Source organism: Loxodonta africana, chromosome 7, assembly GCF_030014295.1.
Source record: "Loxodonta africana isolate mLoxAfr1 chromosome 7, mLoxAfr1.hap2, whole genome shotgun sequence".
In the NCBI taxonomy this organism is placed as follows: Eukaryota; Metazoa; Chordata; class Mammalia; order Proboscidea; family Elephantidae; genus Loxodonta; species Loxodonta africana.
The window spans coordinates 125,870,971-125,890,075 of NC_087348.1; the positions used below are offsets into that span (position 1 = coordinate 125,870,971).

Genomic DNA, 19,105 nt, shown 5'->3' on the forward strand with positions numbered 1-19,105 from the left:
GACAGGAGGGAGTCAGCGAGTGGCGAGGGTAAGCAAAAACCTGTCTTCAGACTAGCACTGGAACGTCGGACAGACAGGGGCGCGCCGGTGAGCACCCAAGGGGGAAGCCGGGCGGAGGGCGAGGGGCGCACGGAGGTGGCGCCCGCTGGAGGAGGAGGCGCGAGGAGGGCAGCGGCGCGCCGGGCTGGTGTAGGCTGGCGGGGGATGTCGGCGGGCGCGAGCGAGGCAGCGCGTGCGGCGGCCGCGGCGCCAGTGTTTGTGTGTATGTGAGAAAGCGAGGGGCGAGCGCGAGTGCGAGTGAGGCGCACAGAGAGCGCATGTCTCATCCCTGTGAGCAGCCACTAGACACTCCACCACCATCTTTTGCATGTGCAACATTTCCAGCCGGACAGAAAACCTCACCCAGGGCTATGGAGACTGCGGGAAAAAGCTGGCAGCTCACGATGGATTGCTAAAGGAAAACAGGCGTAATCATAAACCACCCAAACCTCTCCTTTTTTTTTTTTCGGTTGTTTTTAATTTTAGCGCCATCGTCTTCAATGCCTCTCTGAGCAGCCTTTAGGAAAAGTGCGAGAGAAAGAGAGCACGCGCCAGGGAGAGGAGAAAAGAAGATGAGGATTATTTGCAGACAGATTGTCTTGTTATTTTCTGGATTTTGGGGACTCGCCATGGGAGCCTTTCCGAGCAGCGTGCAAATAGGTAAGCTCTGCTCCTGTGGGCTGTGCATGCGGCTGGCTGTAGCAGATTTCTGAAAGTGAGTTAAATGAGTTGCTGATCAGCAATTCGAGGACACCTTAGGCTTCTTTTCCCTCTTTCTTTTCCCCATTTACAAAAAAAACTGCTTCTTTGGTGCAGGTTCAGTTGAAAATGTACACAGGACTGCTTACTTATCCCTCCTCGGACCCATACCTCATTACCATCTCTGGCTCAAGTCGCCTAAGTAAGATTGGAATAAGTTGGGAAAAAAAAATCTCTGTAGGGTTTGATTGCATTTTATGTGATATTTCTTTTCATTCCTTTCTCTAGAGCATGAAGGGTGTCCAGGTCTCAGGAGGGAAAAGAAAAAAAAAAATCACTTCTTCCCATGCTGGACCCTGCAGCTTTCTCCCTGTTACAGAAAGACACTGTTGGGGCAAAAAAGCTTTTCCACCCGCAGCCTCCGCCTCTTCTTGCTACTGGTTAACTGATTCCAAAGTTAGATCCCTTGCCTGAAACCTTCTCTCCTTTTATTTTGTCTTCCTCTTGAGGTTTTCCCCCGGTATTCGTCTACCTGGACTCTATTTCTAGGGACTGTCTTTAGCTTTTTTTGCTGTTTTCCTCTCCTGTCTTTTAATGGGACGCAGCTATTGAATTTCTTGCAGCTAAGCCCAGCCTCAACACTGCATCATTTCTGGTGGACTGAGCACAAAACGGAGCTAATTAAGCTGAGCCCATGAGCTGCAGGAATACAAAGTTCATTTCTCCTTTCTGATTTCCCTCTTCCCTGCGTGTCGCCACATCTCTTCGTTTCTGTGTTTTAATGCAAATCCTCTTTTCTGTTCATCTGCATGCCCCTTGGAGAGAAATGCCCTGAGCTGGGTGATGTAGTAGGGTGTTGGGAATCATGGGGCAGGCAAGAGAGGGAAAGGAAAACACTAAATGGTCTCAGAGGTCATTGTGATCATGACAGATTGGGACAGGAAAAAGCCGAGCTGTCCTAAAGACTAAAATACTAAGCATGCCCCTTCGGGACAAAGGGCAGGTTCCCAAGATGTGCCAGGGACAGTTCCTTATGCTTACGCTTGCTCTTCTGAACCGCAGTAGATTTGACAGTGGTTGGGGTGGGTTTAACATTTAATGAAGAAACATTGAACGTGCTTTTCCCGCTGTTTTTAATAGGTGGTCTCTTCATCCGAAACACAGATCAGGAATACACTGCTTTTCGATTAGCAATTTTTCTTCATAACACCAGCCCCAATGCGTCGGAAGCTCCTTTTAATTTGGTACCTCATGTGGACAACATTGAGACAGCCAACAGTTTTGCTGTAACAAACGCCTGTAAGTAAAACAGAAGAAGTTATGGTTAAATTAGAAGAGAATTAAGATGAGACAATAGAGTTCCCTTCATTATTATTGTTGTTGTTTTAATTTTTAAAGAAAGAAATTCAAGGTTCCCACAGATGTCTGATTCAGGAGCAAATCAGAGTTACAACAAGGTTTAGATTCAGATAATTAGGTGGCTCTTTCTTTATCTGGATAATTCAAGTTAATTTTCTCCTTTAATGTTTCACTGTTGTTCCTATTATCTACATGTCAATGTAGTGAAAATTTTACTCAGTTGAGCTTTTTTTTTCTTTTAATTTGATCCCTTTGGCTTCTTACTTGTTTTTGATTTGAGTTAGCATATGTCTTGCTTTTAAAACAGACACATGCTCTTTTAGACTGGGGAAGGCTATGGAGGGTTTGCTGATAATGAGAAAGAGAGGGGAGCGGTGGTGTGTAGGATGTATATTTAAGTCAGTTGGTTGACGCTGCAGATGGTCTGGTGATGTCATTTGAGGCTGCCCTGCTCTTATATTCTGGGTTGTAGATGTCTCTTACTATCACGTAATGCATATATCCTCTGGCTATAACTCCATGAATCCTTATCTTGGTGCCAAATCACTTTAGTCTCTGATCCACCTGAATTCACAAAGCAGCTGGATGGATCTGTTATCCCACACAATGAAACTAAACAGTGTGACCTCACCTAATGCTATAATGAAACAAATGTTTAGTGCTCTGTCCAAGATATTGTGTAGCTTTATGTAAAAAAATACGTTAATGTAAAACAATCTAAAACGTGATCAGTCAATATAACATTTGTATTGCACTTTTACTCTTGAAGGAAATATTAAAAATCTCCTCGATTTTACATGCTAATACCACTGTTCAAAATGTACATATATAAGATAATGGCTATAGTTTATATAAGACATGTAGGAGTCATTTCTGTATAAAATTTTGCATGTTTTCATAGCAGTAATCAAATGTTCAATTGGAATTATAGAGCATTTGTATTATATCAAACTTGGTATATTTTAATTTTAAAAATTTTCTTAAAGGAAGTGTACTGAACAAAGAAACAAACGAAACTCAAAGCAAAGAGTTTTAAGTGTTTGAAGGCTATATATTTAATTAATTTAAATATTTCTATCAATATTTATTTGCCATTAGTGCACCTAACTGATGGCATGATCACTTTTCCTTTATTTTTGGCTTCTCTTTAGGACTTAATTCTAGAACTTGGTTTATTAGGAGGTTAAGCATTTGACATTTTTGTGAACTGACAAAATTGTGTCATTTTGCAAGACCACCATAGTTTCTGAAAGTACTAATCAATTAAACAATGTATTCGTTGTGGTTAGTTATAAAATCTACAATACAGTAGAGCAGGAGGGTGTTATTTTTAAAAAGAAATTCATATAAGTTAGAGCTCAGTTTGTAGATAGTCATTTTTGCAAATTTTCATAGTTCACTATTTTTATCTTCTAATTTTTAAAAGTAATTATAGATATAAAGCATTCTCTTTAATACATGAATATCATTTGTTTAAATATTTTTTGGTGCATCTCCTAGGAGTCAGTCAGTGCAAGTCGTGCTGAGTTTAAAAATCATCCATGATCCAAATATATGGGAAAGGACTTTGTCAATAGTAAATTAATTTTTAAATAGTAATTATTATTTACAATTAATTTTGAAAGATTTTCTTAAATGAGACAGACACATGTAAGCAATTTTGGTGTTTTGTTTTGCTTATATTAAGTTCTTAAGTATTCTCAAGTTCGTATGCTGACTACCACATATATACAGTATAAAATGCTAATGCTTTCATCCACCACACCATTTGTTAACCCATTTAGGGTAATTTTAACTAGTGTTATTTTGTTTATCTGATGAAAATATTATATAAAATAAAATCTTACTGTTAAAGTATCTGTAAATGTTAAGAAACTGATAGAAAACTGCATACAGAACAAAAGTAGAAAAATTGAAATGTAAAATGTCTATAGCATGCTAATCTTTTCAGATTAGGATTGAGAAAACTGAAAGAGAAAAGTTTAAATCTTTTTTTTTAATCCAAGTGTAACACAATGTTAGTAACCTGCTATTTTTCATAATCGTAAATGATTGATTTTATGTAGGTGTTTACAAACACTTTTTAATTTTAAATTAGGAGAAATATTTTCTAGTGGGAAAAGGGTAATTTTTTTTTTGACAAATGAGTATGCTGAATGTCCTTAAAGCAAATCTAAGCAAAATTTTGGAAAAATCAATTGTCAGAGAGTGTGGGTCAGGTGATTGTGATTGTTGCCTGGACTGACCAAGCGCATACACACGAGTGATTTTCCACTCTAATTAAAGGTGAAACGTAAGCGGTGGGCATAAGGCTACCTCATATATCAAGCTCTAGGCCTTTGGGTACAAAAGGGTAAAAATAGATCTTGAAAGTCAGTGTTCAGGAGAATTAACTTGGAACTCATTTCTCACAGTGATACAGACTGGATTTTCAAATTTTTCATGTTGGATTAAGTGTAAAGATGTAATATGTGGCTGGTTAGGTTTATTTAATTGTGATTTCCCTGCAGTGGTTTCTTGTAAAACTGCAGGGTCTAGTCTGTATATAAGGGTCATTAAACAGGATATGTTTAATTATATTATAGACTGTATACTCAAAGACAAAAATGGCAGATTAAAGAGTTTTGGTCATGTTGTGGACAGATATAATTTAAGGCCAATTCTTCTGCCTCCGAATTAATTTAGTGCTCTAAGACTACTTCAGCAATCTAAGCCATTCTATGTATAAAGTTGACACACTGTTTAAATCTGAGCCTGGTTAACCCAAACTTATTATTTTCGGACTAAATCCCAAGTTCCTAAGGGTAAATAATATTTCTTATAGCTTATTTTCTTTTCAGCAGTCCTTGTTTAAGCTTAAATTTAAATATTGTTTTCTTTTTTAAACTCATCATGCCATGGGAAAATCACACTTTGCTCAATATAAAACTGAAATGATAAGAAATACAGATAATATAAAATTGCCATCGATTCCAACAACAACAACAAGTAGATGCAATCAGTAGCCCTTTTATTCGAATTTTAAAATTTAATTGAAAGTATACCTTTCTTTGATGTATCTTTATCCAAAGTGTGGGGAATGGCAAAAGAATATTTTAAAAATAAGTTCAATATGGACTATTTTATTTTATTAAAATATTATACAATTGCATTTCAGACAGATACCAAAATAGCTATCTTTGCAAACAAATACACTGGTTAAATTGGATATATACTTGCAAAATATTTGGAATAACTTGAAGAAAGGCTGTTTTCTTCTGTTTTTCGAATAACTAATGAATAGAGATATTTTGGTATAGAGGATTATGCATGCTAAATTTGCCCAGGAGTGCCAACCAGACAGCCCTTTTCAATTTCAGATGGACAATAGGAAATCAATAACAGAACAGATCGAGTATCCATGTATTATAACCTTAGTGAAATAATAAAAGAATTTTTTGGAGTATTTCTAGCTTTTTTAACTTTGATAAGAAGGAGCAATTGGTTAGTTTTTTTTTTTAAGTGATGTGTTTATCTTGTTCTCCTTTTCTGTCTAAAATCATAGAATGGATATCGTACCAAAGTAATAACAAAAATGTTATTAAGTTAAATATTCTCTTTGTGGTTGGTTTAGTTGTCAACACTGAATTACCCAAAGTGAGCGTCACATACAAAAGTAGCCTGAGATGTAAAATATAGCTTTTAATTTATATCAATACAGTGAAAATGTGACCTTGTATCCAGTAGACTTTGCAGGCCTTTCCACTTATATAACTTCGTTGCTCTTGAGTCAATTCCAACAACAAACTCATTGAATTTAAGTGCACTAATTTTTTAAATGTTGTAGTATTTGGCTTTAATTAAATTGTATTTGAATATGGTTAAATGTTTTCCCTTTTTGGACATGAAGCCCTAAAAAGATAATTTAAGAGTATATATAGATCTGATAGAGGAGAGCTGGTGGCACAGGGGTTAAAGCACTCAGTTGCCAACCAAAAAGGCGGTGGTTTGAACCTACCAGCCGCTCCAAAGGAGAAAGATGTGGCAGTCGGCTTCCATAAAGTTTTACAGCCTTGGAAACCCTGTGGAGGAGTTCCGTTTTGTCCTGTAGGGTCCTATGAGTCAGAATTGACTCGACGGCAGTGGGTTTGGTTTTTTTGGGTTTAAAAGTCTGATGTATTAATTTTGAACATGCTAAGCATAAAACTCTGATGGGCTGACCTACAACGACGATAGTAAAGATATGTTAGAATTACTCTTTGACTTTTGCTTATTTTTAGGAGAATGAGTGACTTGACTTTACTGTGACTGTTGGCAGGTTTTCCTTATCTTGAATTAATAGCAAGATTCTATGCTAATTGGAAATAATTCTTTAGTTTTAAAATAACTTTTCTTCCTCCCCCTAATCTTCCATTGTAAGATTAATGACAAAGATACGACTCATGTTCCTATGGCTTGTCCCTTTCTTAACTGATAGGATGGTGTATAATTTCAATTGATAAATTTCAGAGTTGTCACAGGATTAAGCTTTCATAAAATTGTCACAAAAACTCCTTAATTTTTTTTTTTAATGTAGATTCTCCCAAGTGTTTATTCCACAAAGAGGAAAAATTTTACTTGCTGTCATTTACAGAGTAATATTACTGTTGAGAATTTTAAAATGAAGAATGAATATAATACACCTTTACATTTTATGATTTTAAAAAAGCTGCTATTGAGTCAATTTGAACTCATGGCGACCCCATGTGTATCAGAGTCTAACTGAACTCCATAGAGTTTTTGAAGACTGATTTTTTGGAAGTAGGTCTCCAGGCATTTCTTCAGAAGAACGTCTGGGTGGATTCATTTATGACAATACATAGTCTTAAACTGCTTTCGCATACATGCTTTTACTTGACCTCAAGCTGTGAGACAGTTTGGAAAAGAGTCATTGTTTTGTAGTTAGGTCGGCTTTGGCTCAAAGGAGTCACTTAACTTGCCAAATATTGTAAGCCGATAAGCTGTAGAGCCTTATCAGGAGGCTATAAAGATGTGAAAAATACACATTTAAATTAATATATATTAAGCAAGAAAAAAAGAATTGTCATTTATCTTTTTTTTTTTCCTAATTACAGTGTTTTAAAGAAAATATGGCAAGATATTTCTGGGCAACTTGTTCATTAATCACGTGACAGTGAGTGATACAGCAGACAAAAGTCATTATGTAATGAATTCATCCATTCATTGGATTAGGTAACGGATTTATTACACTAATTCATTAAGCATATTTATCAGGGGAAACTGTATTCAAGACACCGTGCTAGAAACTGAGAATACAAAAAACTCATTAGAGTAATTGCTGCCCTCAAGGAGCTGAGAGTCCAGTGAAAAAGATAAACGAATCAGTTATTACAGTATAGCAGTTGCAGTATCCCTCGGTGGTGCAAAAAATTTGTGCAAAACTGCTAACCTAAAGCTTGGTGGTTCAAACACACCCAGAGGTGCCTTGAAAGAAAAGGCCTGACGATCTGCTTCCATTAAGATTACAGCCAAGAAAACCCTATGGAGCAGTTCTACTCTGTAACACATGCAGTTGTCATGAGCCAGAATCAACTAGATGGCAGCTAACAACACAGCAAGAAACACAGTGTTGTGATAGAGACAGTTTACAGGAAGGATGATTACACCAAACCTGACACGGCTTTCTAGGAGAGATGTTGCCTGATTTGAGTGTTAAGACTCTAGTTTAGGCCTCTGGAAAAGAGGAAGGAAGGAGGGCATCCTGGCTGAGAGAGCAACACATGAGAGGACACCAAGGTGTGAGAGAGCCAGGTGCGTTTGAGCCGCCGAGTACGGTGTAGTTTGGCTGTAGTACTGAGCGTGAAGGAAAGCAGAGGTGGGCTATGGAGAGGAGCTCTACGGAGCTGCAGAGGGTCTTGTAGTCAGTATAAGGAGACTCTTCTGGATAAAAAGGGGAACCCATTAATGATTTATATACAATAACAACATGATCAAATTTGCATTTTACAATGAACAGGCTGGTTGGAAGGGAAAGAATAGATTGGAAGGGAACAAAACAGGAAGAAAAAGACCAGGTAACTGAATCTTGGCAGTAACAACACTCTAGAATGATAAATATGTGACTAAAAGTAGAAGCATTGAAGAGAGAAAAGCGCCTAGATTCAGGAATATTAACCAGCTAATCCTGACAGAACTTAGTGATTGACTGGATATTTTTGTGGAACGGTGGGAATGGAGAGTGGTCCTAAAACCAAACCCACAGCCGTCGAGTCAACCCTGATTCATAGCGACCCTATAGGCCGGAGTATAACTTCCCCAGCAGGTTTCGAAGCCTGTAAATCTTTACGGAAACAGACTGCCACATGTTTCTCCTGCAGAGTGGCTGGTGGGTTGGAACTGATAAGGTTTCATTTAGCACCCAAGCGCTTTGACCACTGCACCACCAGGGCTCCTAAGGAGAGTTGTAAGGATTAAAAATGATTTCCCAAGTTTCAGGCCTGGGTAGATGATTTGATAGTGGTGCCATCAACTAAGAAAGAGACATACAGAGAAGGGGCAGATTTGTGTGATAAAGATGAGAGCTTAGTGTAGGCATGACTTACTTTGAAGTATTTAAGAGACATCCATATGGAGATAAGAAGTAGACAGTTGGATGTGTATATCTGGAGCTCTTGGGTCCATTTTGAGCTGAAGACAGTCAGTTGGTGTTGGTTGGAGCCATGAAAGTAGATGAGGTCACCCAGAAAAAGCATGAACAGTGAAAAGACTGCAAAGGGCGAAACCCAGGAAGTGCCAATACTTAAGGGGCAGGAAGAGGAAAAACAAAAGAGATGAACGGAAAATGGGTCAGAGAGTTCAGAGGAAAATGAGGCAAGAGTAATTTAATTTTACAGGAGCGGAGAGATAGGAAGAATTTTAAGTGATCGACCTTGTCAAAGGCTCAGAGTTTAAAGCGTAAATTGCAAGGATAATTGTAATACCTTTTTTTTTTTTTTTTTTAACATAGACCTTTCCTTCTTTTGAGAGCATTCTTTTGTATTTTGGCCTGGAAAAAAAAGCAGCCTTTATTAACCATACATAGATTCTGTTAAGTCATGGTGTTCGTATATAATGTATTGACCTAAAATAGTCTTATCTTTATTTAGAGGTATGTAGGGTTATTATGAGTCAGAATTAATTCTTTAGCGACTGGTTTGGTTTTTTATTTTAGGCGGAGATAGTCTTATTTGGACTTTGGGGCTGAATTTGTATACTGATACTAGATAAATTACATTTCTGAGCCTTGGTTTCTGTTTTCTTCATCTGTTAACATGACTATTAAGGGTATATAACTATTATGAGTATTAGAAAAAGGTCCGGAAAACATTCAGCATAAAGTTAGAACTCAATTAATTTTAGCTTCATTACATTTTCTATGACATATAAAGCATTTATTCTGAGACATTCTTATCATTTCAGGAGTTATTTCTAGTTTACATTTATATTTTGAAAAGGCAGTTTATCTGTTTTGAATAAATATATTTCTGTTGATATTTCATAGGAACTTTTATGACCTCTCACTAAATCATTAATTTTAATTTTAATTTATGTGTACAAGTCTAAATGGTATTTGTCAAAATTATTTCTAAGTCCTAAGAAAGGGTAACTTCTTGGGCTCTATAGACCTTTAAGAGAGGATCAGTTCATGGATAGATTAAACAAGATAGATTAATAATCCTAATTATATGCACAACGTGTGTGTGTGTGTTCAAAGACACAGTCCAAACTTTTAAACAGCTTTTCAAAGAGTTCCATTCACCAAAAAAAAAAAAAAGGCCAAGTACCAGAGTCCTAAGTATCACCCATTGCTAAACAGTACATTCTGACTCATGGCGACCCCATGCGTGTCAGAGTAGAACTGAGCTCTATAGGATTTTCAGTGGCTGATTTTTCAGAAGTACATCACCAGACTTTTCTTCCAAGGTGCCTCTGGGTGGACTCAAACCTGCAGCCTTCCAGCTAGCAGCCCAAGCCTGAGCTCATTAACCATTTGCATGTAAATTAGGTAAAAGACCAGCACTTCATTCCCTAGCTTCTTCATTTTAGAAGCAGGATAGGATTTTGTCTTTGAAACCAGAATTTTTGTTTTCCATAAAATTCAGCTCCACTAGCTTCTTCCCTGATGTGGAGAATAATTAGTGTGACCTAGCTTGAAAAATCCTTGGCTTGGCCCTCTGCTTGCTGTCATCTTTTTATTCCCTCTCCTCGTATCAAAAGTTCTAAATATTCTACGTCAGCGTCCTCTATTTTTATCACTATTTACCTTTTCCCCAACATCACCACTACCAGAACACTGTGTCCTTGAAGGTCATCAGTGACTTTCAAGTTAGTAAATCCAATTATCGTTCTTTACTCCTTATTGCTGTGAATGGTTTGCAGGGTTTGACATTGCTGACATCTCCCTGTTGATTAAAACTCATTCCTCCTCTGATAATAATGATAATAAGTATAACAATGGAGTGTTGACTGTCTACCAAGTTATTGTGTTACCTCGATTCTTACACAACTCCTAAGGAGTAGATATTATCATAACCATTTTTATAGGTGACATACTGAAGATTTGTGTCAAAAAAAACCCAAAAAAAACCCAGTGCCATTGAGTCGATTCCGAACTCAGTAGCTGCGAAAATTTGCCTAAGATCACAAAGCAGCCAGGGCATCAGATCCTGAGGCCTATTCTCTTAACCGATATACTATTTTGCCTGCTATTCATGATACAACAATATCTCCGTCATAGCAGTTTATACAAGACACCAACCACTGGGAGTGGCATTATCTAGGTGACTTTATTTAAAGTGACCTCTTTATTTTAACAACTTTGATTTACCCCAGCAAATAAAAAAAAAAAATTTAATAGGTATAACATTTTATAGTTAGACATTGATTTTTCTGTATGGTTCATAATGCAGTCTAGAAATTTCAGAATTCTAAATGATGACACCCACATTCCTTTGCATTGCCAAATCCATGTCATAAATACCACCATGTGTAAAAATGACTAAATGGTTCCTTTAAGTGTTACGCAAACAGCATTGAATGCTTCATTATTTGGCCAGCCTACGTATTTTTTATAGGAATCTTATTTGATTTCAGAATACCCAGCTATTTGAAACATAGTTTCCCAAGTGCTTTCCTTTAGGATTTGCTTAGCTATCAGGCATTTGACTTCAGGTTTTCTTTGACATGTTTTTGGATTTCAAATAAACAAAGTTAGGACTGTCTTAAAGAGCCTCACCCTGCGTTAAAATCACTCCAGTCGTCAGAGCATCTCTACTTGCCTTCAACTTAATAGAACTACTCATATTGTCAATGAAAAAGTTCAATGTTTTCTTGGAAATAAAAGGTCAAAAATATTTGAGATTTAATACTTCCTTTTGAATAGGCGTTACGCTTCACCAGATACAACAAAAATGGAAAACACCATAAGCTGGACTCAGCATTTAATTGATTATTCTAGTTGCTCAAATGCTTGTTTCAAAATGAGCAATTTTTCATCATTAACTTTAAATATACACTGTGTTCTTTCCATTTTTCGTATTTTTTTATGTTAAAACTAACTCATCTTTGTGAACATTTCAAATAATGCAGAAATTTTAAAAAGTCAAAATATTCTGTAATTCTGCCACTAGGAGATAATTACAGTAAACACTTTTCTGTAAATCTTTCTAGATTTTTACCTAGATAGAGGGAAATAGAGAACTATAAACATAAGATTGCAATATATATCTAGAAAAAGTATATTTAATAAAAATGGTGTGGCACTATCCAGACCAAACCCATTGCTGTTGAGTCAAATTCCGACTCACAGCGATCCTATAAGACAGAGTAGAACTGCCCTATAGGGTTTCCAGGCTGTAAATCTTTATGGAAACAGACAGCCACATCTTGCTCCATCAGAGAGCTAGTAGGTTTGAACCGCCAACATTCTGGTTAACAACTGAGTGCTTTAACCACTGCACCAACAGGGCTCCTTTGTGACACTATGTATATTCTGTAAATGGTTTACTTATTATAAATAGCTAAGTTGTTTTCTGTTTGTATGTAAAAGCGATCTCATTTTCTTTTACTGCTATATAATATTTCATTGTGTGAAGTTACTATGATTAATTTATACATTCACCTCTGGATCCACATTTGTCTCCTCATTTTCATTATTACGAACAAAGCAACAGTAAAACTCCTTGTGTATTTGTGTGAAGGTTCTTGTAGGATCAAGTCCTAGAGATGAAAATATTCTTTCAAACGATGTACACTTTTGATTTTAATAGATACTGTCAGTTTAGCCTTCCTCAAAAAAAAAAAAGTTACTTAATTACAACCACCAGTATGTGAGAATAATTGTTTTCCTATGACTTGCCAACAGTAGCCATTATCAGTCTCTTCACTTGTACTGATGGGTGAAAATGATATCTAATTGCTGCTTTCATTTGCATATTTTTGATTAATGGTGAGGCTGAGAATCTTTTCCTATGTTTATAAGCCTCTGTACTTCTTTCTCTGTGAGCTCTCTGTATTTTTCCAGTGTTTTCCTCTTTATCTGTGGAAGTGTTTTATACACTGTAGAGATTAACCCTTTGTCATACATGCTGCAGATTACTTTTCCACTTTGCCTTTGGCTTTCATTTTAATTTATGATGTCTTTTGTCAAAGACATTTTAGATTGTATGTGGTCAAATCTGTGAGTCATTTTCTATATGGCAGCTTCTGGGTTTCATGTTATGCTTATGAAGGCATCCTCATCCTTTCATCTATAAAAATATTATCCTTTATTTTTCCAGTATTTTTATGATTTAAAACTTTATATTTCGAACTTGTAACTCTCCTGGAATTTTTTTTCTTATGTGTGTTGGAAGTCAATCCTTTTTTTTTTTTCCTTTCCCTACACTATTTATTTGAATAAGTCATTCTTTTATAAGTGCTTTGAACTGCTATATTTTCACAGTACTCCTGTCCTTTCTCTCTTGACTGAATTGGAGTTTGGGCAGAAGTTCTGTGTTTTATCTCATCCCAAGTTATTCTATTTGCTACCCTTCAGCCCCCTGCTCTTTTCTGCCAGTCCCTAGTGGTCATATTGCTAGTTTTGATATTTTTATCATATGCTTTCTTGCATCTTCTGTTACTTCCTAGGGTGGTTTTTTTTTTTTTCCTGATTGACACTCACCGTCTGACCAAGTTCTCTTTGTCCTATCTCCAAAATATATCACAAATATGTCTTTCTTCAGCTCTGTCCCACCATCCTAACTCAAGTCAACTCTACTACTTTAATTGGTTTATAGTCCATCTCCTGCTCCGACTTTTCTCTTCATCCACTTTACATACTTTATAAAGTTATAAATCAGATCACATCTCCTCCTTACTTAAAATTCTGCCATAGCTTTTCATTCTCTTAGAATAAAATTCTAACTCTTTACGATCCTCCTGCATGATCTGATATCTGCCTCTCTCTTCACCTGGCTTACTGTACTCCAGCCCACACTGATCACTTTTCTGTTATCTAAACATGCTTAATTCTTTCTTTCCTCTATTCCTGTTTACTTGCCATTCCCTTTTCTTTGAATTCTTCAGTCCAATTATTTGGTTGACTAGCTTTACTGAACCTTCAGGACTCAGGTCAAATGTCATCACCTCAGAGAATACTTCCTGGCCACCCTCTGGAAAGTAACTCATCCCACTCCAAAGCTCCGGTCACTCTATATCACCAATCGTATAATCATCATTGTATTTATCACAATCTGTAATTGTTATTTTCATCTATCTGTTTACTTATTTGTCATCTATATTCCCCACTAAATATAAACTCCAAGAATCTATGCTCGTGTCTGGCTTGTTAAGTTATAACCTCATACAAAGTAGGAATCAGCACATACCTTTGAATAAATTAACGAGCAGTGTGAGATGCTTTTTCTCCTCACTCCTCATCAGGGCATCCTTATGATAAAGAATTTTCATGTGTGATCTTAGAGAATTTCAAGCAGAGGCTATAAAAACAATGAAGATACAAAAGAAATATTATGTATTTTCTTTGCCTTCAGAACTTTTTTTTCCTGCATTGTTTTCCATTTGATTCAATATATGCGATGGGCTAAGTAAGGAAGCAGATAAATCCTGGAAAGAAGAAGGTGGGTCTGTAGATGCAAATTGACGTACATTGTGTTGATTAGGTAGCACTTTGATCAATTTGAATGTGGCAGAAGGGAATATCTAGGTGCTTACAACATTTGATATCTGCTGACCAAGAACTTGAAAATGCTGACACAACTCCACTTTCAATGGAGGTGAAAGCCTGTTCGGGAAGCCCAGGTGGACCAGTAAGCACACTCAGGAGAGTCCCATCTGCTTAGGCATTGGCTGCCTCCTCTGCACTTCTTGAAGTTTATGCAACTAGCCAATCTTGTGAAAAGCGGGGAGCAGAGTAAAATGAATAATGTTATCCCTGTCAGATCCTGATTAACTACATTGCAGTGTCTATAATTTTACCATCTATACTAAATTTCACAAATGAATTTGATAGCTTCCTTAACCCTTTATTTCTTCCCCTTGTAAAATGAGCCTATCATTGTTTAGTTACTTAATTTTTAACAACTTGAAATATAGTTTTACCTAGGCACAATTGGAAAAGCAGTTAACCTCTTCCCTACTCCAAAGATTTATAATACAACAGAAGAGTTTTTTTGTTTTTTTTCCTTGAAAAGTTGACATGCTTCTTTCTTTCTTAATGGAAAATTTATAAGTCAATGTTTTTTTTTTTTGCTGGGACAACCAGGAAACTCAATTCCGCATTTACTATCCAGTAACAATGTTATTACTCCTCATTTTGAAAAATGTACCTTGTTTTTATGTTCTAAAATCTATTTTGTGTTTTGTTTTACTTCTTTGGTTTTATACTTTTTCTAAAATTACATATACACACCTTTTATAGCTATGCACATGATTTTTTGAAAGAGATATTATGTCTATAAATAAAAAAGTCTAAATGATATCCCATACAGCATAGCCATTGACCTGCCTTTGCTTGAATAGTCATATTTCTTGTATAGTACTCTGTATCTTGTACATGCCTTGAGATACTTATATATACACATACACTCTTTGCCATCTAATCGATTCTGACTCATAGCCACCCTACAGGAAAGAGTAGAACTGTTCCAAAGGGTTTCCAAGGAGAGGCTGGTGAATTCGAACTGCTGACCTTTTGGTTTACAGCTGAGCTCTTAACCACTGCGCCTCCAGGGCTCCTTTATTTACACAAAATATTTCTTTTGTTTGTTTAATTATTTACAATCACGTAAAGTTTCTAAAACCTTTAACATCCATGCTCTAGTATTCTGTATGTTTTCTGGGTTTATCTAATTTCATTAGCATGTAGTGACCTGAATTAACCCTCAAACTCCCTGTCATGATCTGTCCAGAATTACACCCCACACTTCTGACACTCTTAATCATGATCTGTCCAGGTGAGAATGTTAACTCCAATTATTTAGACTGTATGCATAGAAAGTACAGCCCGAGATTATTTGGGTTTTTAATTAGTTATATCACTCTTTTGGCTCATGTTAACTTTTTTGGTCAATTAAAGCTTCACACTCTCCTCTTTTTCAGAATGAATCATTACAAATTAGCTTCCCCACGGAGCATTTTTTAATTCAAAGTAAATGATTGCATCTACCCTGTTGCCACTGAGTAGATTCTGACTCATTGCGACCCCATAAGATGGAGTAGGACTGCTCTATAGGGTCTCAGGGCTGTAACCTTTAGGAAAGTAGATTGCCACATCTTTCTGCTGTAGAGCGGCCATTGAGTTCAAACTACTTAGAAGCTGAGTGCTTTAACCACTGCATCACCGGGGCTCCTAATGATTATATATGTACACTCTTAAATTTCAGCTTGTTTGGAAACGTCAGGATTATCTTGAATTTTAATTCAGTTAGTTATAAACTGCTTTAAATTCTGTGTAACCCTTTACTGTGTACTCCTCTATATTGCTGATTAAAATTCAGACCAGGCTGGGATAAAGGGTAGATATAGGATGACACCAGGGCATGGATCAATACTTTTTAGGTGTGTGTGGTCAGTTAAATGTGAATTCTTCTAAAACAATTTCTTTGATCAAATTTCTCTGTATTGTCCAGAAAGATTTCCATTTCATTGTACTTGTATTTTTTTATACAGTAAAACAAATAAAATAGGCAATGAAATCTTGGAAAAATAACTCATGCCGCTATATTGGATAAAGGATGACACACACACACACACACACACACCACCTTCTTTTAGATAGAAAAGAATGGACAAAAGACATATAGAGAGATGATTCACATTGGAGTAAATAGATAAATCTAGTCAACAAACAATAAAGCATATTTAACTTTATTATTAATAATAGAAAAATAAATTTAAATGAGATATAAATTAGTTTTATATAATTAGAAAATTTCAGTGGTAAAGATGAAGAGAATTTTTAATCAATCAAGATGGCTAGGGCATTTAAAATAGATGTAATGTTTTTGAAAATTATTTTGGCATAGTTTATAAAAAACCTGTTGTAAATTTTGAATCATTTGACCCTGTGAATATAGGAACATCTCCAGACAAGATAAAACTCATTAAAGCATTATTTGGCAGTGTTTAGCTGGGGAATGGTTAAATTAATTAAGGTCTAACCAGGCTCCTTATGGAAGACTTTCAGTACAGAGAGTTCTCCATCTAAATTGTGCCAGCAGATCTGAGTTCAGCCATTTTTGGTATGTTTCTAGAGACTATATGTGTCTTCAGCAGTGGGTTATATGTGTTTTCTCTCTTACTTTGTATTTTATTTTCTTACAGACGTATCAGCCTGATGGTAGAAAAAGATGTTCTAATTAGATGCAAAAAAGGCTGTCATCTAAATGTAATAATGATATGTGGAGTTGATGGAGATAGTTGAATGATTTTAAAAAGCGTCAGTTGTTTAAAGGAGCATAGCTCTCCCACGGCAGACCTGGCTGATACGCAGGGAAAGATAGGTGCTCTGTTTGTCCTGGAGGCTCTGTGCCTTAGTCGGTAAATGATTTGGGAAGTTACTGTCGTTGATTTTGTCTGAACCTCTTCCCCATTCCCTTCCTCCAACCCCTACCCACCCTAGCATGTAAGTTTTTAGAGGAAGATTCAGGAGTTATGTGACAGCCTACTTGGTCCTTGAAGAGATGCATGAGATTTTGCCAAGCTATAAAGAGAGATAAAAAAAAAAAAAAACTAGGTATAGGAAAAAGTTTGAAGATGCATGAACAACTTTGGGGAACAGTAATGTGGCAGGGGAATGGAGTGCGAAGTGGAGGTGAGGCAACACTCCTGCAGAGACAGAGAAACTAAACCAAAACCCAGTCTGTCTCATAGCTACCCATAGGACATTGCTGGTGGCACAATGGCTAAGCGCGTAGCTGCTAACCAAAGAGTCTGCGGTTTGTACCCACCAGCCTCTCTGTGGCAGTCTGCTTCCATAACGATTTATAGAGGCAGGGAGGGGCCTTATAAGTTAGGATAAGAATTTTGTTCTTTATTCTAAGACAGACGACAGTGAGAATTATTTTAAAGGGTTTATAACCTAATTATGTTTGTGTTTTAGAAAGAATTCTGGCACCATTGTTCATCATTCATGTGTATAGGAAATCGTGGTGTCCTTTCCCATATCAGATGCACTTAGAAACCATTTCCTAGACAAGAAATGCTATTTTGCTACTTCAGTTGCTGTTCGTAGAATCCATTATTGTATGTAACCCTGCTCACTATTTTCAATCAAGTGTTGTTTCTTCCAGGAACACATACTCAGCTTATTGTCTCAACCACGTATCTTCAGAATTGTAAACCATATATGTTATGATAATAGACAGGTTGGAAAAGAGCTGGTATTGACGGTAGGAAATAAGCATCATTCACAATATATGTAAAGGCAATTATGTCTCCTCACAGATTAGTGTAAATGTTGATAGCATACCACATCTAACATTCCGGATTAAAGTTCAGACCATCCCCCACTCCTTTTATACTATGCTTTGGAGCCCTTGGGTGGTGCAAATAGTTAACATGCTCAGTAACCGAAAGGTTGGAATTTTGAGTCTATCCGGAGGCACTTTGGAAGAAAGAGCTGGCGGTATACTTCTGAAAAACCAGCCACTGAAAACCTTATGGAGTAGTTTTACTCTGACACACACGGGGTTATCATGAGCCAGAATCAACTCAGCATCAATTGGTTAATACTCTACTATATAACGTTATAAACCAAAAAAAAAAAAAAAACGCCATCCAGTAAGTTGCGACTCCTAACAACCCTATAGGACAAAGTAGAACTGCCCCATAGGGTTTTCGGGGAGTGGCTGGTGGATTCAAACTACCGACCTTTTGGTTAGCAGCCGGGTGCTTAACCACTGTGCCACCAGAGCTCCGTGTAACACTATAAAAAATACTACACTGTAATTGCAACTTGCCACTCAGTCGCATACAATAGGTAATAAGAACTGATCCACAAAAAGTAAGTTAAGCAGTCGTAAGACTAGAATGATAATTGTGTCTGTGTGTGTATTATGCATGTATTATGTATATGTGTGTTTATATGAATATGTATATATATGTTGTCTGCCTTCTAGTAGATTCCTACTTCCTACTCAGAGGGACCCTGTGTGATAGAGTGGAGCTGCCCCATAGGGTTTCTTAGGCTGTAATCTTTATGGGAGCAGATCACCAGGTCTTTTCTCCCACAGAGCCACGGGTGCATTTAACTGCCAAAGTTTCCTCAAGCAGTCAAGCACTTAACCATTGCAATACCAGAGTGTGCTCTCTCTCTCTCTCTCTGCTATATAAATAAATCTACCAAAGGAAAAAATATGGTGACAAAATCATACATAATTTGCAAGGTATGGTTATTCTTTGCTTTCAAAATAATGAATTATGACTTTCAGCTTATATGTGCATATTTTTGCTCCACATGAGTTGCAGATTTATTTAATTTTGAAAATAA

General features: G+C 36.7%; 1 protein-coding gene across 2 annotated transcripts in view; it reads left to right on the forward strand.

The window, feature by feature from the left end:
• Nucleotides 1-368: 368 nt before the first annotated feature.
• GRIA4 (glutamate ionotropic receptor AMPA type subunit 4) overlaps nt 369-19,105 on the forward strand; it is a 479,243-nt gene continuing 460,506 nt past the window's right edge. For both annotated transcript variants that reach the window (XM_064288864.1, XM_064288863.1), the window contains exons 1-2: nt 369-699; nt 1,879-2,037. In XM_064288864.1, coding sequence (XP_064144934.1) covers nt 612-699; nt 1,879-2,037 — 247 coding nt within the window. In that variant the 5' untranslated portion in view covers nt 369-611. The remainder of the gene's footprint in view (nt 700-1,878; nt 2,038-19,105) is intronic.